The 15,724-nt window shown below is 47.5% G+C and overlaps 1 protein-coding gene across 1 annotated transcript in view; it reads right to left on the bottom strand.

Moving 5' to 3' along the window:
* The window catches only part of POF1B (POF1B actin binding protein), a 46,379-nt gene extending 30,992 nt beyond the window's left edge, over positions 1-15,387 (bottom strand). The window contains exon 1 of the mRNA XM_053274294.1: positions 14,619-15,387. Within this exon, the coding sequence (XP_053130269.1) occupies positions 14,619-15,236 (618 nt within the window). The 5' untranslated portion in view covers positions 15,237-15,387. The remainder of the gene's footprint in view (positions 1-14,618) is intronic.
* Positions 15,388-15,724: the final 337 nt, after the last annotated feature.

Raw genomic sequence — 15,724 nt, 5'->3', positions numbered from 1 at the left:
TAGATTGGTTTTTCTTCTCTTGCACTTTTCTAAAATCATTTTGTCAATCAGCAGCTGGTGTTTTGTGCCTCTGGTGTTCGGGCAATTTCCTTTCTGTTCAACTGGAAGCTGTCTGTTAGTTAATAAGTGTTGCATCACTTCATCTGCTATTATTCCAGTTAATAATCTGAACATGGTTGGCAGGCAGGTTATCGGTCTATAATTACTTGGAACTGCACCTTTTGCTGGGTCTTTCATTATGAGATGAGTTTTCCCAGTTGTTAGCCTTTGTTCAACATCACCGCCTTGCAAAATGTGATTGAACTGTTTTGATAGTTGTTTATGAAGGCTTGTTAGTTGTTTAAGCCAAAAGCCATGCAGTTCATCGTCGCCTGGCACAGTCCAATTTTTAATTTTCTTTGCTCTTTCACTTATTAATTCTGGTGTTATTATTAGATCTTGCATTTGTTGGTTACATTTTTTGACCTCTTTCATCCAGCCTGCTTTTTTATTATAATCTATTGGATTGTCCCATAATTTCCCCCAGAATTGCACTGTTTCTTCTTTATTTGGTGTTTCTACGTTTCTTGCAGTTTCTCCTTCTATACTTTGGTAGAAACGTCTCTGATTCGACTGGAATTGGAGATTCTGCCTGTGTTGTGTAATTCTGGCTTCATATCTGCTAATATTCTTTGACACTGCTGTTATTTGCTGCTTTATTATTTCCAGGACTTCTCTAATTTTCCTTGAATCTAGGTGGCATTTTTGGATCAGATACTGTTTGGTGTTTTCATTCTTCAGCTTCTTGTCTTTCATATCTTTCAATTTACTAGCATCTGATCTAAGCCTGGCAATTTTATTTTCTAATCAAATCTTCCATTTAGGTGATGTACTGCTTTCTTTTTTTACAGGTCCACTGATCTTATATCCGAGCTCTTGTGTTGTTATTGTTGCTGCACTGTACATTAGTTGGTTTGTTTCTTGCAAATTGTTGGCTGTTATTTCTGCAAGTGCAGCATTGACATCTTTTAATGCCTGAGCAAGTTGTTTTTTGGCAACTGTTTTTAGAGCTGGAAGTCGAACTCTGGTGGTTGTTTGGTTCATGTGCTCAGTTATTTTTTGCTTTAGTTCTTGTTGCTTTTCTGTTAAATGGCATTTGGGTTTTTGAGGTGAAGGCAAAGGGGCGGTTGCCTGGTTTTGATTTTGAAACAGTTCAGCAACAGTGGCATCCTCGATTTCTGACACCTCCTCCACCTGCGCCTGAGCAACTTCTTCAGTTGGTGGTAATTCTTCTTCCATATCTTGAGCCTGTGTTGCTCTTTGCAGTTCTTCCAGCTCAACTCCTGTGAATACTTTATTTCTTATTATGAATCTTCTCTGGTCTGCTAGCCTTTGTTCTGTTATTTCTGTATCTGGATGCTTCTCTTTCCAAATTTGGTACATTCTTTTTAAATAACCTCTTCTAGTTGGACTAGACTTGTAATAGCAGATCATTATTTCCTTGTTGGCATTTTTTGTATATTTTTTTCGGTTAAGCGACATTTCTTCCAGTAACTTTGCTGTCTTCAGCCCTGGTTGCTCAACTGAAGATCCTGAGTCCTGTTGCCCACTTGCCACCAGATGTCCAGGGACTATAGCACCTGGCACGGTCCTTGTTGACCCGGGAGACGACCGATCCGGTATAGATTTATTAAAGTTACGTCTCACCATATTGTTGATGGGAGAGGCACTCTTTGTCTGGCTCCTCTGGTGTGACCTGTCCAGTATGGTTGGACCTCTGGCATAGCTCTCACCTTCCTCAGAGCACACAAGCCCCACAACCACACCAAGGTAGTGCCTCACTGGGGGTTGTTATTATTATTATTATTTGCAGTGCTTCCGTTCCTATCTCTCGGGTAGATTCCAGATGGTGTGGCTTAGAGACAGTTGATCTCTGAAACAAGAGCTATTGTATTGTATCCCTCAAGGCTCCATCCTATCTCCGATGCTTTTTAACATCTACATGAAACCGCTGGGTGAGATCATCAGGAGATTTGGAGCAGGGTGTTATCAATATGTTGATGACACCCAAATCTATTTCTCCATGACATCATCATCAGGAAATGGCATAACCCCCCTAAATGCCTGCCTACAGGCAGTAATGGACTGGATGAGGGATAATAAATTGAAGCTGAATACAAACAAGATGGAGGTACTCAGGTTTGTTTGTTTGTGTTTGTTTGTTTGTTTATTGAATTTCTATAGTGCCTAGTACAGAAATCTCTAGGCAGTGTACAGTTGAGGGGTCATACTTGAGGGGTCATACTTCATGGCAGCATCTCCAGGCAGGGCTGAGAGAGACTCTTGCCTGAAACCTTGGAGAGCGGCTGCCAGTCAGAGGAGACAATACCGAGCTGGATGGACCAAGGGTCTGACTCAGTAAAAGGTACCTTCCTATTTTCCTAAGACGTTGGGTAAGTTTGGACCAAACAAGAAGCAGTGGGGAGAGCCACTGGCTGACATTCAGACCAAGTTATTGAATAGTACTACTTGGGAGTTACTCTGAAGGACTACTTGATTTCAATAGGACTACTCAGGAGAAATTTTGTCTGGCTGGCAGCCACTCTTTTTTTATTTTTGCATGGCTGCCTCATTCGCGTCTACACTGGGAGGTTGGGGTCTGATTTTTTCAACAAAAGGAACGAACAGGAGAGGAGAGCTGGAGCCCCCCCTCCCCCAATTACCTTCCCAGGTTCTGTCACTTCAGCTAACTTTCACTCAAATGCCTAGTGAATGCAGCAAGGTAGGAGAGCTGGTCTTGTGGCAGCAAGCAGGACTTGCCCCCAGTCAGTGTAGACAATACCGTGTTAGATGAACAAAGGGTCGTGTTCAGTATAGTAGTATTCAGTAGCTTTCTGTGGTCCTACAGAGATCATTTGAATATGGAATCTCCTGTTTGATTTCTGAAGTGACACAGTCCAAGGAGGGTAGAAGTTTGTGATTTATCTAGACAGAAAGATCTGTCGTAAACACTAAGATATGTAGAAAGGGAAATACTGAAAAGAAGTCACCAAACATCCCTGCTCTGTCCAGTGCTGCCGGTTGGACAAGGTCTCTGCCATTTGACCTTTGAGGCTCACATTCCATTCCCTCCACGTCCATGTTATCCTGTCATGGCATGGCTGAACAGAGTTCACCAGTGCAGGTGGAACATAGGAAGCTGCCTTCTACTGAGTCAGACCATAGGTCCATCTAGCTCAGTAGTGTCTACACAGACTGGCAGTGGCTACTCCAAGGCTGCAGGCCGGAATCTCTCTCAGCCCTATCTTGGAGACATTGCCAAGGAGGGAACTTGAAACCTTCTGCTCTTCCCAGAGTGGCTCCATCCCTTAAGGGGAATATCTTAAAGTGCTCACACTTCTAGTCTCCCATCCCAATGCAAACCAAGGTGGACCCTGCTTAGCAAGAGGACAAGTCATTCCTGATGCCACAAGAACCGGGGGTGGAGGGGAGGCCACGTCCACCAAATTTTGTCAAGGCCTGCAATAACTAGCACAAGACAACGCAGTAAGATTTCAGATAGATTTTAAGATTTAAGATTGTAAGACAGTGAGGATTTGGACTCAGCACTTCTCACCCTAATACTCTAGCCACCTTACCATAATGGCTCTCTTTCCTGTAATTTATATCCTGTAATTTTTAGATATTTCAAAATCTCTTTACAAGTTTTTAGAGGGCTGGCATTTCCCCATCCAAACAGGTACGAATTCGAAGGAAATATTCCAGGGCGCTCTTCAGACTAGCTGCTCAACAGCAGCAAAATGCAGGGGGAGCAGTCTCGTGGAAACTAGCAACTTTCTTACGCCAGATACACAACGTCATAGCACTATATCGCAGTGATTAAATTCGAAACAAGGCATTGGAAATCTGAACGGCACCCTGCTGTCCACATAGGGACTGCGGTGTCACAACACAGGAAGTGTGGAAGCACACCTCCGAGATATGTCGTGACCCCGTTGCAGGGTCTAACCTGGAAAGCGCCCAGGACACAATTCAGATACCACCTGGAAACTTCACCTATGTGCCCTGGGATGGGGTGCACCTTTCCACTAACTGAGGAAAGGGGCACCTTTGGAAGGCGTGGGTCTCATATTTAGCAGTGGGATAGGAACCGTCTCTTTACTGTCCTCTCTGCGTGCACAGAGTAAACCTTTGCGTAAGAGCCTGCCACCAGATCCTGGGATGAGAAGCCCTTCCAGATAAGAGGTGTGCAGACAGACTGTTTGCTGTTATCACCTTGGAACTTCAGGCATGTGCAAGCTCGCTAAAATTTCCTGGCATCAAGAGAGGAACAGCCACAAGATTCATGACGACCTTTCCTTCTTCTGCAGTCAGACCCCATTCATCTTCGGTTTTTAAAACGTCAGAAAATGCTCAACGTTGACATTTTAAAGCTCTCCCGACAAAAAGCCAACCAGACAGATCAATTTGCTATTAATCTACTTCTTGTGAAGAGCAGAGAGTTCAGAGTGCTTCAAAAGGTGGGTCCAGGACTGGGAGAAAGATATTCAGATTTGTAGGCACCACTATTGAATGTTTAGGCACCCAGGTGACCAAACACACAGACAACATTTTTCTAGGTCTGGCGAGTTCATGCAACAGAATATGCTTGACACAGATAAACAGACAACTCTCCATGGTGTGGAAGCACACCTTCCACATTTTGTATGGTCGTCTCATTAGGATCACGCCAGGGGAAACTGGTTTTGCCTGCCTGCAGCAGAAGCTGGCTGTGCATAGCACTAATTGGCTAGAATATGTAACATCACAAACCCACACCTCCTCCCCAAGCAATTTCACATTAAAAAATGGATTGCATTTTTTAAAAAAGACAATGTCAACTGAACGTTTAATTGCACAAATGTACAAGCATCATCTGAAACAATTAAAAAGGCCTGAAGCCTGTGTGTGCATGCGTGCAGGGGATGGACGGACACAAAATGGATGATTCAGCTGTTGTGGCTAGGAATTACGGGAGCTGTAGTCCAACAACTTTGGGGGACACAAGTTTGAGAACCTCTGGGCTAATTTTTTTATCTTTTGAGATATAAGAAATATTATATATGCAGGCAGTATGTCTAGCCAAATGCTTAGTCAGAAGTAAACCTGTTCCCGCTTTCTAGTGCTCTGGACAATAAGGACCACATTGCAATAACACACACACAGTGTGGGAACCCATTTTTAAATGACACTCAATTAAATTTCATTGTATTCATATTTAATGCAATTAAATGTTATAGTTATTTAAATAACTATAATGATTACTGGCTTATATAATAACTATAAACAAGGACAAACTATTATCCTAGTTGTATTAAGGCTCTGGCAATTTTGCATCAATTCACACCTCCCTGAAAAACCCTTAACCGGAATACCCTTTCCCGCCTCCAGATTTTTGGCAATGAGCTTGCAAAGAAAGTCTGTGAACAGCAGCTCTTAAGGAAGAAGAGCTGATCTTGTGGCAGCAAGCATGAATTGTTCCCTTTGCGAAATAGAGTCCGGCTTGGTTTACATGTGGATGGGTACATGTGAGTGCTCTAAGTTATTCCCCTTAGTAGATGGGGCCATAGCTCAGCGGAAGAGTGTCTGCAGGCTTGCATGCAGAAGCTCCCAGGTTCAATCCCTGGCAGCATCTCCAGGTAGGGCTGGAAGAGACCCCTACCTGAAACCTTGGAGATACCACTACCCGTCAGTGTAGACAACACGGAGCTCGATGGACCAAGGGTCTGACTCGGTAAAGGGCAGCTTTCTGTGTACTGTACCACTGATGAAGAACTTTGAGGTCAGGAAGCGAGTCAAAGGCACACCAAAAAGTACAAAATTCTAAAAGGACAGGTTTGTCGGAGCAAGACGTTTTCACACAGTGCTCTGGCAGTCACTCTGGAGACTGTGCTCTCAATCAACTCCATCAGTTCCTAAAGCCTCCTTGCAAAATGCAAGCAGCTCCTCCTACTTCACTACCCTTTGACAAGTCATCCTTACAGGTATTCTAAGCAAGCCAGCATTCCAAAGGCCTGGCCCGAAATGGAAATGTTATCCAGCACTAACTGATAGCAAGCTACCTCTTTTGAAATGCCTACAATGGGTTCCCATTCAGGCGCAACACAATCACAGAAGCCAATTTCACTCAGGCGTTTCTCCCAAATCCACTGTGCTCAGGATAAAACGTCAATACCCAACAGACTCGTTTGTGTACAATGAGATGAGTCAGCAGCCAGGAATGATCTCGGGTAAAAGGCGCCTTTCCTTGGTTCAATTCCCTCCTACCTAGGAACGGCATACCTTCTCTGATCCAGCTACCAGAAAGTGTTGAGACGGCCACCAGGTACAGAGGTGAAAGCAGGGACTGGTGCAGGGTGGGGGTGAGGGAAGGTGGGAGCAAAAAGGCAGAAAGCAAAGCAGTGGTGAGGCGACATGGACAGAGGGCATCTGAGGTGGGAGGCATGGATGAGGAACAGGCAAATCCACTTGCCAGCTTGCCAGTGGCAAGATCCCCTGGCCCTTTGGCAAGCAGGACACCCAGCACCACACAGATCTCCTCCCCAGAGGTCACATTTCCAGGGCCACATTTGAGAAGGTTAGAAAGAGCAGGAATCCCTTCGGAGCAGTAGAAGAAGGTTCCCGCTGTTTCTTACCATCTCCATCTCCATCTCCCAGTGCAAAGGACAGAATCACTCTTCTTCTGTGTGCCAGAAAAGGATCAGAGGAAAGAGAGGGGATTGGTGGCGATCACAAAGATTGGCTGGCTAGTGAGCTAAGGCTAAATCTATGGATCCCTGATGGGGAAGCTACATATGTGTCTCTCCACCCCAGACCCCATGGTCTGTAGGGAACAGATCATAAGTGTGGACCCTCTATTCTTTGGCTTCCACATTTTCCCTTGCTCCATACAAACCAAGGGACTAGTCTGCAATCCATTTCAGCTATTTCCCTGACCAACGAACCAAGTTGGTTAGTTGGTCAGGGAAAATATCCCTAACGTTCGCTTCTGCCTTTTGGCATCAGAACAGCAGTGTACTCATCTGGCCCAATGCATTCAACACCCACAGCTCCAAATCAACGGTTGGCTGGTATAAAGTAATTGAAAGTATGCTTAACAAACACACACACACCATCTTCCTCCACAGCTAACAGAGACTAACGTTCCTTTCTCACACTATATTCAGTGCATACAATCCTGTTGCTAATTGAAAAGGACTATTTGCATGCACACACACAAACTGCATTGTCCGAGGAAAGAGGAACTGGTGACAACCACCTTGGTTTCATTTCACTCCCTATTATGTTTCACTGTTTTATACATAATCTATATATTTAAAAACTGCTTGGGCCTCACTTACTCACTGATACGAAACTCCCAGACCACACCACACCACGAAAGATAAAAACATGTCATTTTTACAGGCAGATCCAAGGCTTCACCCACACAAACACAACAATAAAAAACCTCATTAATTTCCTGGAAAAATCTGGAAAAACTCTCCCATTGGAAAAGCATGGGAAATGATGCCTTCCAACAAATTCGGGTACTTTTAGAGACAGGAAATCCAGACTTTCACAGAATGACAAAGAAACAAACTATGTTGTTGCCATTCACCACATTCCAATCCGCGTCTGATTTCCACAAAACTCACTTAAGAAATAGAAAAACATGAAAAATGTTGCACTCGATCTCTTCGTTTGTCTATACACAACAAATATTTATATACCGCTTTTCAAAAAAAAAAGTCCCCAAAGCGGTTTACGTAGATATTAAATAAACAAACAATCAATAAAGAAATAAAAATGGCTCACTGTTCCCAAAGAGCTCACAATCTAAAAAAGAAACAAGACAACTACCGGCAACAACAGCCACGGGAAGGATGCTCTCTCCCTCTCTCCCAGTTGCTCTCTCCCTGCTAAATAAAAAGGATCACCACTTTTAAAAAGTGCCTCTTTGCTCAGTTAGCAGGGGACTGCTATCTCATTCAACCTCCCAGAATTTATCTTTTTAGGGGTTCTGGGCAGTCACACTATTGCATGCTCAAAACAAATCAGCTCTTCTGGTCATCAACTAGCAAGAGTGAAGGGAGAGATCGTGGTCATTGTGTGGAACTGGAGGTAAGTTTTATGAAAGGTGGGGTATATAAAATGAAAAACAAATCAATCAATAAGTTGCAAGGCCCTTTATTCTTTATATTATAAAGAGAAAATGGTTTGGTTTCTGTCTGATTAGATTTTATTAAATAATTATCATCATTTTTTTAAAAAAAGCCACCTGTGATGAACCTTTCTAGATTTTGCTTCCAATAGTTGGGAGGAGTGAGCCTTCTACTGCCCAAGAAGTGGTTTGGGGATCTATATCCTGTAACATTTTACAGACAATAACAGGAGAGCACTTGCAGCATCACGCTAACAGCATTTTCAATCTGAAGAAGGGTCTCCTTCTGGTGAGTATTCAATGCTTTCATTTACTAGGCAGTAGCCTGCCTGTCGATTTGAAAGCACGTGTCCTTTAAGTTGAAAGGATCTCTGAGAGACATCACTGTCCCACCAATGTTGTCAACCATTCAAAACACAACTCAGCAGCTGCAGTAGCGAAAGAGCTGGCAGCACACAGCATTTTAGTGTCTATACACAGGGCTGCAGAAATCCTCTAGTCTACTAGTCTGTGACGGGTGACAAACGATGCCTGATGAGTGGAAAAAGTCCTGATGAGCAATGTACCAGCACAGCTTGATGAGTAAAATATTTTGTCTGGCTGATAAACGGAGCCAACATTGCTTCACGCCCTGTCTATGCACATGCATGTACCTACTCATAGTCATACGAGCTGTTGGACAGTGGAACAGTCTACCACTTGCCGTGGTGGGCTCTCCTTCACTGGAGATTTTCATACAGAGGCTGGGATGCCATAGGAGATTCCTGCACTGAGCAGGCAGTCAGACTAGAAGACCTCCAAGGCCCCTTCCAACCCCATGCATGAGAAATGAGAGGGACATTGGAGAGCTAGCCTTGCGCTAGCAAGCATGACTTGTCCCCTTAGCTAAGCAGGGTCTGCCCTAGTTACATGTGAATGGTAGACTAGAAGTGTGAGCACGGTAAGATATTCCCCTGAGGGGATGGAGCTACTCTGGGAAGAGCATCTAGGTTCCAAGTTCCCTCCATGGCAGCATCTCCAAGAGACGGCTGACTCAGTATGTGGCAGCTTCCTATGTTCCACCCCCACCCCATTCAGAGATTTAGCTGCAAGGACTGTGGTTCAGCTTGGACCTCCTTTGCTTCATTTGCAAGCTGCACCTCTGCCTCTACCTAGACACCACTGAATCACACACCAATTTCATCTTCTACATCCAGATCGAAAGCTAATTTCGGCAAGTGGCTCGCACATTTTTCATCCCCGCTTTCTTATTCCAGACAGAAACTCAATCTTCCGTAACGGCATGTTTTCACATCCATCCATGGTCCCTGTAACCCAAATGGCCATCTTCAAAGGTCTTCTTCTTGGCACTAAGCCAGGGCTTCTCCAACTTGGGTCTCAGATGCTGCTCAACTACAGCTCCGTCATCATGGATGGACTTCAGGGCGGAGATCTGGTCTTGCTTGGTTTGCATTTGGATATGAGACTACAGTGTAAGATATTCCCCTTATATTCTTACAGTGTGAGCACTGCAAGCTATTCCCCTTAGGGGATGGGGGTCATTGCTCAGTGGAAGAGCATCTGCATGCAGAAGGTCCCAAGTTTAATCCCTGGCAGCATCTCCAGGTAGGGCTGGGAGAGACTCCTGCCCAGTGACGTAGCTGCAAATTCAGAAGCACAGACACTCTCCATGACAGCCCCCATTGCCATGCCCATCCTGGCAGCCACACCCCCATGGTCACGCCCATCCCAATGGCCACACCCCTCACTTAGATATATGTAGTCATCTTCTGTCACAATATAGACTCTAGGAAATGAGAGAGAATGAATGACAGGGAGCGCCCACCAAAATGCACTGGTTCCTTCCAAATGGCCATGGAATGCATTGAATTTCCGAATATCATTCATTTTGGGATGTCCCAACACTAGTCCATAGTACTCGCATGCTGACGGTTGCAGGTACACTCCTTGGCAGCATCTTCAAGAAGGGTTTGGAAAGACCCCTGCCTGCCACCTCGGAGAAGCCGCTGCCAGTCCGTGTAGACAAGACTGAGCTAGCCAGACCATTGGTCTGACTTGATGTAAGGCACCATCCTACGTACTTCAGCACTGTTGGATTACACTCTAGTCAGGCTTTGGCCATTGTGGAGAAGAGCTGGTCTTGTGGTAGCCAGCATGAATGGTCCCCTTTGCTAAGCAGGGCCCTCCCTGGTTGCATTTGAATGGGAGACTACATGTGAGCAACTGTAAGAAATTCCCCTTAGGGGATGGGGCTGCTCTGGGAAGCCCACCTGCCTGCTTGCGTGCAGAAGGTTCCAAGTTCCTGCCCTGACACCTCCCAGATAGGGCAGAGAGGATCCTGCCTGTAACCCCAGAGAAGCCTCGGCTACTCTGTGTAGCCAGTTCTGAGCTAGATGGGCCAATAGTCTGACTAGCAATAAGGCAGCTTCCTATGTTCCTATAGTGGGTCTGAATGATGGGAGACAACGTCCGTCCCTCAACGTTTGGAGACCCAGATTTGAGAACCCCTGCACTAACCTTTGGACCTTGAACCATTACACTTTGGACCTTGAACCATTACACCTGTCATTAGAAATCTTGTGGCAAAAGGGCTCAGAGGAAGAATTATCATTGCAGAACCCAGTAATTACGGACTAGTAATATATGAACGCTCTCACCAGTTGTCCCTCAATATCATCATCATTTCCAGAACCGTAGAAGGCAAGTTCAGCATTTACTCCTTTGGGAACCACTGGGGAAGCCCTCCTCCCTGCATGATTTTCCTGATATCTCCACAAATAAAAGGGCCCCAGAAAACGGAACATTTAGGGAGAGTCTGGAAATATCTCTGCTCTCCCCTCTCTCTTTCTGCTGCTACTGCCCTGATTTGGGGACCTGGTATCTCTCGAAAGCAGACATTAAACCTGCACAGCTGATTTTTCCTATCTCTCTCCCTAGCTGTGTTATCATGGCCTCTCCCTTCCTCCTCTCCCTCCTAGAAAACCATTGTTTCGCTTTCATTCCATTCCAGATGCCCCTGATTATTATAGCCCTTCCAAAGAGCACACACATCCATGCATGCAAGAACTCCTTTTAACGTGTTCCAGGCAACAACAAAACGGTTGTTTTGAGGAAATCGGAGCCTTGCAAGAATTCTTGCCAAAGTACCTCTCAAAGCTGTGTCCAGACACAGCCAGTGGGATGCCATGCAGTCTCTTGCATTTCGACTGGGAAGACCTGGGTTCAAAAATCCTCTCTTAGTTACGAACCTGACTGGGCAACCTTGTTCCAGTCGCCAACTTTCAGCCTAACCAGGCATCTCCAAAACCAGTGGCCAGATTGCCACTGGCAAGAGAACCCACCCACTTCTCTGGCGAGCAGGACAGCTAGCACCACACACATCTCCTCCCCGAGGTCTCATTTCCACAACCCTTTTTGAGAAGATCAGAAACCGCAGGCATCTTTCCTGAGCAGTCAGAGAGGGCTCCCCTGTTTTTGGCCATCTCCATCTCCCAGTGCAAACAAGAGAAGACCCCCTTCTCTCCTAAGATCTCTACCTGCATTGTAGAAAAGGATCTGAGAAGAAAGAGAGGTGATGACGACCACAGATCATGGCTGGCTAGTGAGTTAAGCCTAAATTTATGGATTTAGGGGCTGGACCCACTTCCCAGGCTTGTTGGGAGCATGGAGTGGGATAACCCCAGACGCCCATTGCCCTGAATGTCTTGGAGGAAAGGTAGGATAGAAATAGAAACCAGCCAGAACCAGTCCTACGAATCTCCACTCTTCTAAGGCAAGCCAAGGTTTTAATCAGATTCATTAAGCAAACCAACAGTGGACACAACCCCCAGGGGAGTTCTCTTGAGCAAACCCCCTCAGATGAGCTCTTGCAGATCAAAAAGAGGCTTGGTGAGAGCAGACATGCACTCTTGACCTCCCCACTGCATTTTATGGGGCTTGCACAGAACATTTGCTGTTTGTGCTCACTGTCAAAATATTATCTCGACGGCTCATCCGCCGATCAGCAGTCTCTCCCCTGCTGCACCCAACACCCTGTTGTGTGGGCGAAAAGGACTCACTTTCCATGAGGCCAGTTGTCCCCACCCTCTCCAGCCTCAGAGGCACGATGCCTCTCAACACCAGTTGCAGGGGAACAGCAGCAGGAAAGTGGGCATGTCCCTCTCACCTCTGGCAGGCCACTGTGTGAAACAGGATGCTAGACTAGATGGGCCTTCCTGGGTCTGATCCAGCAGGGCTGTTCGTATTTATTTATTTGTTTATTTATTTATTTTATTGTTAAATTTCTATACCACCTTTCATTAAAACAATCCCAAGGTGGTTTACAGCAAAATTTAAAAACAAGATAGTTTAAAAGACACAATTAAAATATTAAGCGAAAAATATTTTTAAAATCGGATTAAAAATTAAAAACACAAAGCATAAAAGCAATACAGAGTACAAAGAGCAGCAGCAGAGACAATCAAATAAAAGCCTGGGTAAAAGCCACGATTTAACACGTTTTCTAAAAGCTGTGATGGAGACCAAGGAGCGAATAGCCACCGGGAGAGCATTCCAGAGTCTGGGGGCAGCAACAGAGAAGGCCCTGTCACGCGTGCACGACAACCGAGCCTCCCTCATTGTCGGCACCCGGAGCAGAGTCCCCTCAGATGACCTCGTCAAGTGGGCAGCAACCCTTGGGAGCAGGCAGTCCCTCAGGTATCCCCGGGGCCCAAACCGTTAAGGGCTTTAAAGGTCAAAACCAGCACTTATGTTATTTAACATAAATCTGGACATTTCCCCTGACCGTTTATAGTATCCCCTTCACCCTATCCCAGGTTTTGCATTGCTCCATTTCCAGAATAAAGCCATTAGCAAGAAAGCATCTTTAGGGAGTGCTTTACAACTCAAAACCAGACACTCAAACTGGCTATAAGTGGTTTGCATCCGCTCCAAATGCCATGGAGTTAAGAATGGATTCCCACATTCATCTAAAGTCCAGGTTTGCACAATGCCCCTATTGCCACCACATATAGAGGTCATTCACACAATCAAAAATTGTGTTCTACCCGGAGTTTGGGAGCTGTGTGAGATCCCAATTTTTGGTTGTGTGGAAGCAAGGTTTCCTCCTGCCTTGCTTCCACACAACTGAAAACTGGGAGCACACACAGCTCCCAAACCTGGGTAGAACACAGTTTTTGATTGTGTGAATGACCTCATAAAGTCATATGTCCAAAAAGGAAGTTTCCAGCCACACTGTTAGCACTACTAGAAAAAGATGCCCGTGATAATTAGGTAAAACATCAACAAATGTTCAAGCCTTGGTAGAAACGGACACCATCTATTTTAAGGCTGATAAGACATAACAACGAAAAAGCCTAAATCTCGAACTCACAACAGCTCATCCTAACGGAGAACACTACAGCTCCACGAAATGAATAACTCTAGGTACATGAGGAAATAAAACAACAGTACATAAGAATGTAAGAACAGCCCTGCTGGATCAGGCCCAAGGCCCATCTAGACCAGCATCCTGTTTCACACAGTGACCCACCAGACAGTAAAAGTCTCTCCTCAGGCTGAAATCATCGAAACCCAATTCCCAGCGTGAACAACAGTGGCTTTGTGTGTTTTTGTGGGGCTCCTCAATAAGGCAGGAAATCCCCAGACAGGTGTGTAAACTTTACAACATGTCACAAGTTTACACATTTTGCTCTTGCGAAGCACAGGTGGAATTTGCAGAGAAAAACCCCAGGCTCATAGTAAAGAATCTGGACAGCATATGCAGAGATGAACTTGTTAAGCATGTGTGAACAACAGTCCTGTAACCTACGGGAGGTGTGTGTGTGTGTGCTATGTCACTAAGGTCACAAGTTTGAAAATCAGATGGTGAGAAATCAAGACCATCACCACACTGGGGACGATCCTTCCTCCATCACAGGGTATTGTGCTTCTGAAGCTGAATGTGTGAACAGTCCTGGCAAAGAGGCCTTTGAAGAAAAAGCTAAGGGCAAACTACTACTACTACAGCTACTACCAGCAAACTAGTCCTAATTCAAGGGGCCGGGAGGGGAGACAAGCCCTTGTGGCTATCTTTCTTTTTTAAAAAAAGAACATAAGAATTCCAGCTCAATTTCAGTTATCAATTAAGTAATGGGAGGGGGGAGGCTTGTAGATTATTATGAACTCATCCAACCAAAGTTACAATAGGAACAATGCTGCATTCACATCTTGAGCCTAGCAGCCTGCAAACTCAAGCTGGACGTGTGAACCAGAAACCCGCAATGGGAATGCCTGGGTCTAAAAAGTGCAACAGACAGACCCGGAGGGCAGGGAGAAGGAAACCGACATAGTGGCAAGAAGCTCCCTTCATCGCCCGTAACTGCGGGCAGTGTTTCCTCGGCTCACGTGTGAACAGAAAGGTTTAAAGAGACAGGAGCAGCCCCGACGGCTTTGGACAAGGCGGGGGGAGAAGCCACCTTACCTGCAGCGGCGGGTCGCTGCTCCAGATGACATGCTGGTAGCCCGGACTGGTCTCGAAGGGGGAGCGCGGCCGGGGCGAGCAGCCGTTGGGGGGGTCCAGGAGCTGCACGCGCTTCCCGCCGGGGCTGCTGTAGGTGCGGACGCGCTCGTAGACGACGCTGCCTCCGCTGCTGCCGCAGCCGTCGGGGGTCTGCACCGGCTCCGAGCAGGGCGGGCATTGCAAGGGCAGCGGCGCGGGGCGGTTCTGCCGGGCGCGGGGCAGCGTGGCTGGAAGCGGGGCCGGCGCAGGGCACGTCTGGGCGGGCAGCGGCCGGGGCAGCGTCGGCGGCTCGTAGCAAGGCCGGGAGATCGGCGGCGGCGGGCACCGCTGCGGGGGCAGCGGCTCGTAGCAAGGCCGGGAGATCGGCGGCGGCGGCGGGCACCGCTGCTGCGGGGGCAGCGGCTCGAAGCAAGGCCGGGAGGCCGGCGGCGGCGGCGGGCACCGCTGCTGCGGGGGCAGCGGCTCGAAGCAAGGCCGGGAGGCCGGCGGCGGCGGCTGGTAGCAAGGGATCGGCGGGCGGCCGCCCAAGGAAGGCGGCGGCAGCGTCGTCGGCTGGACCTGTTGCTGGACGCCGAACATGCTGCTGGCTGCGGCGGCGGCTGGCACTGGCCGGGCGGGCGCGCCGGGCGCGGGTTACTAGGACGGGCCGCCCTCGCCGCGGGGACACGCCTGCCGCGCCGTCGGCCGGGCCTCGCCTGTGCTGCGCCTCCTCCTCCTCCTCCTCCTCCTCCTCCGCCCGCCGCGGGCTCCGCGCCAGGGCACCCGAGGGGAGCGGGCAGCGGGCCAGGCTCGGAGGAGAGCCCAGGTGCCGGAGCAGCAAGGAGGCGGGGTGGATGGGAGCCGCATCTTGCTGCGTATTAGATTGCTGTTATACGTCGAGTGGGGAGGGCAAGCCACCCAACCGAGGGCTGGGGGCGGGCAGAGGAGGGGGGGCCCACCGGGCATTTCTGGGGGAGCCAGCTGCGCCCTCCCAGCCACGTCTCAGATTTCTGGAACTGAAAGCGGGGAGTGGGGCCAAGCCGCTTGTGCCAGGGGGAGGCGGTGCTTGCTTGCTTGCCCACCCGCCT

The sequence above is a fragment of the Hemicordylus capensis genome, chromosome 11 (genome assembly GCF_027244095.1).
Source record: "Hemicordylus capensis ecotype Gifberg chromosome 11, rHemCap1.1.pri, whole genome shotgun sequence".
In the NCBI taxonomy this organism is placed as follows: Eukaryota; Metazoa; Chordata; class Lepidosauria; order Squamata; family Cordylidae; genus Hemicordylus; species Hemicordylus capensis.
This window is presented reverse-complemented; position numbering and strand designations above follow the sequence as displayed.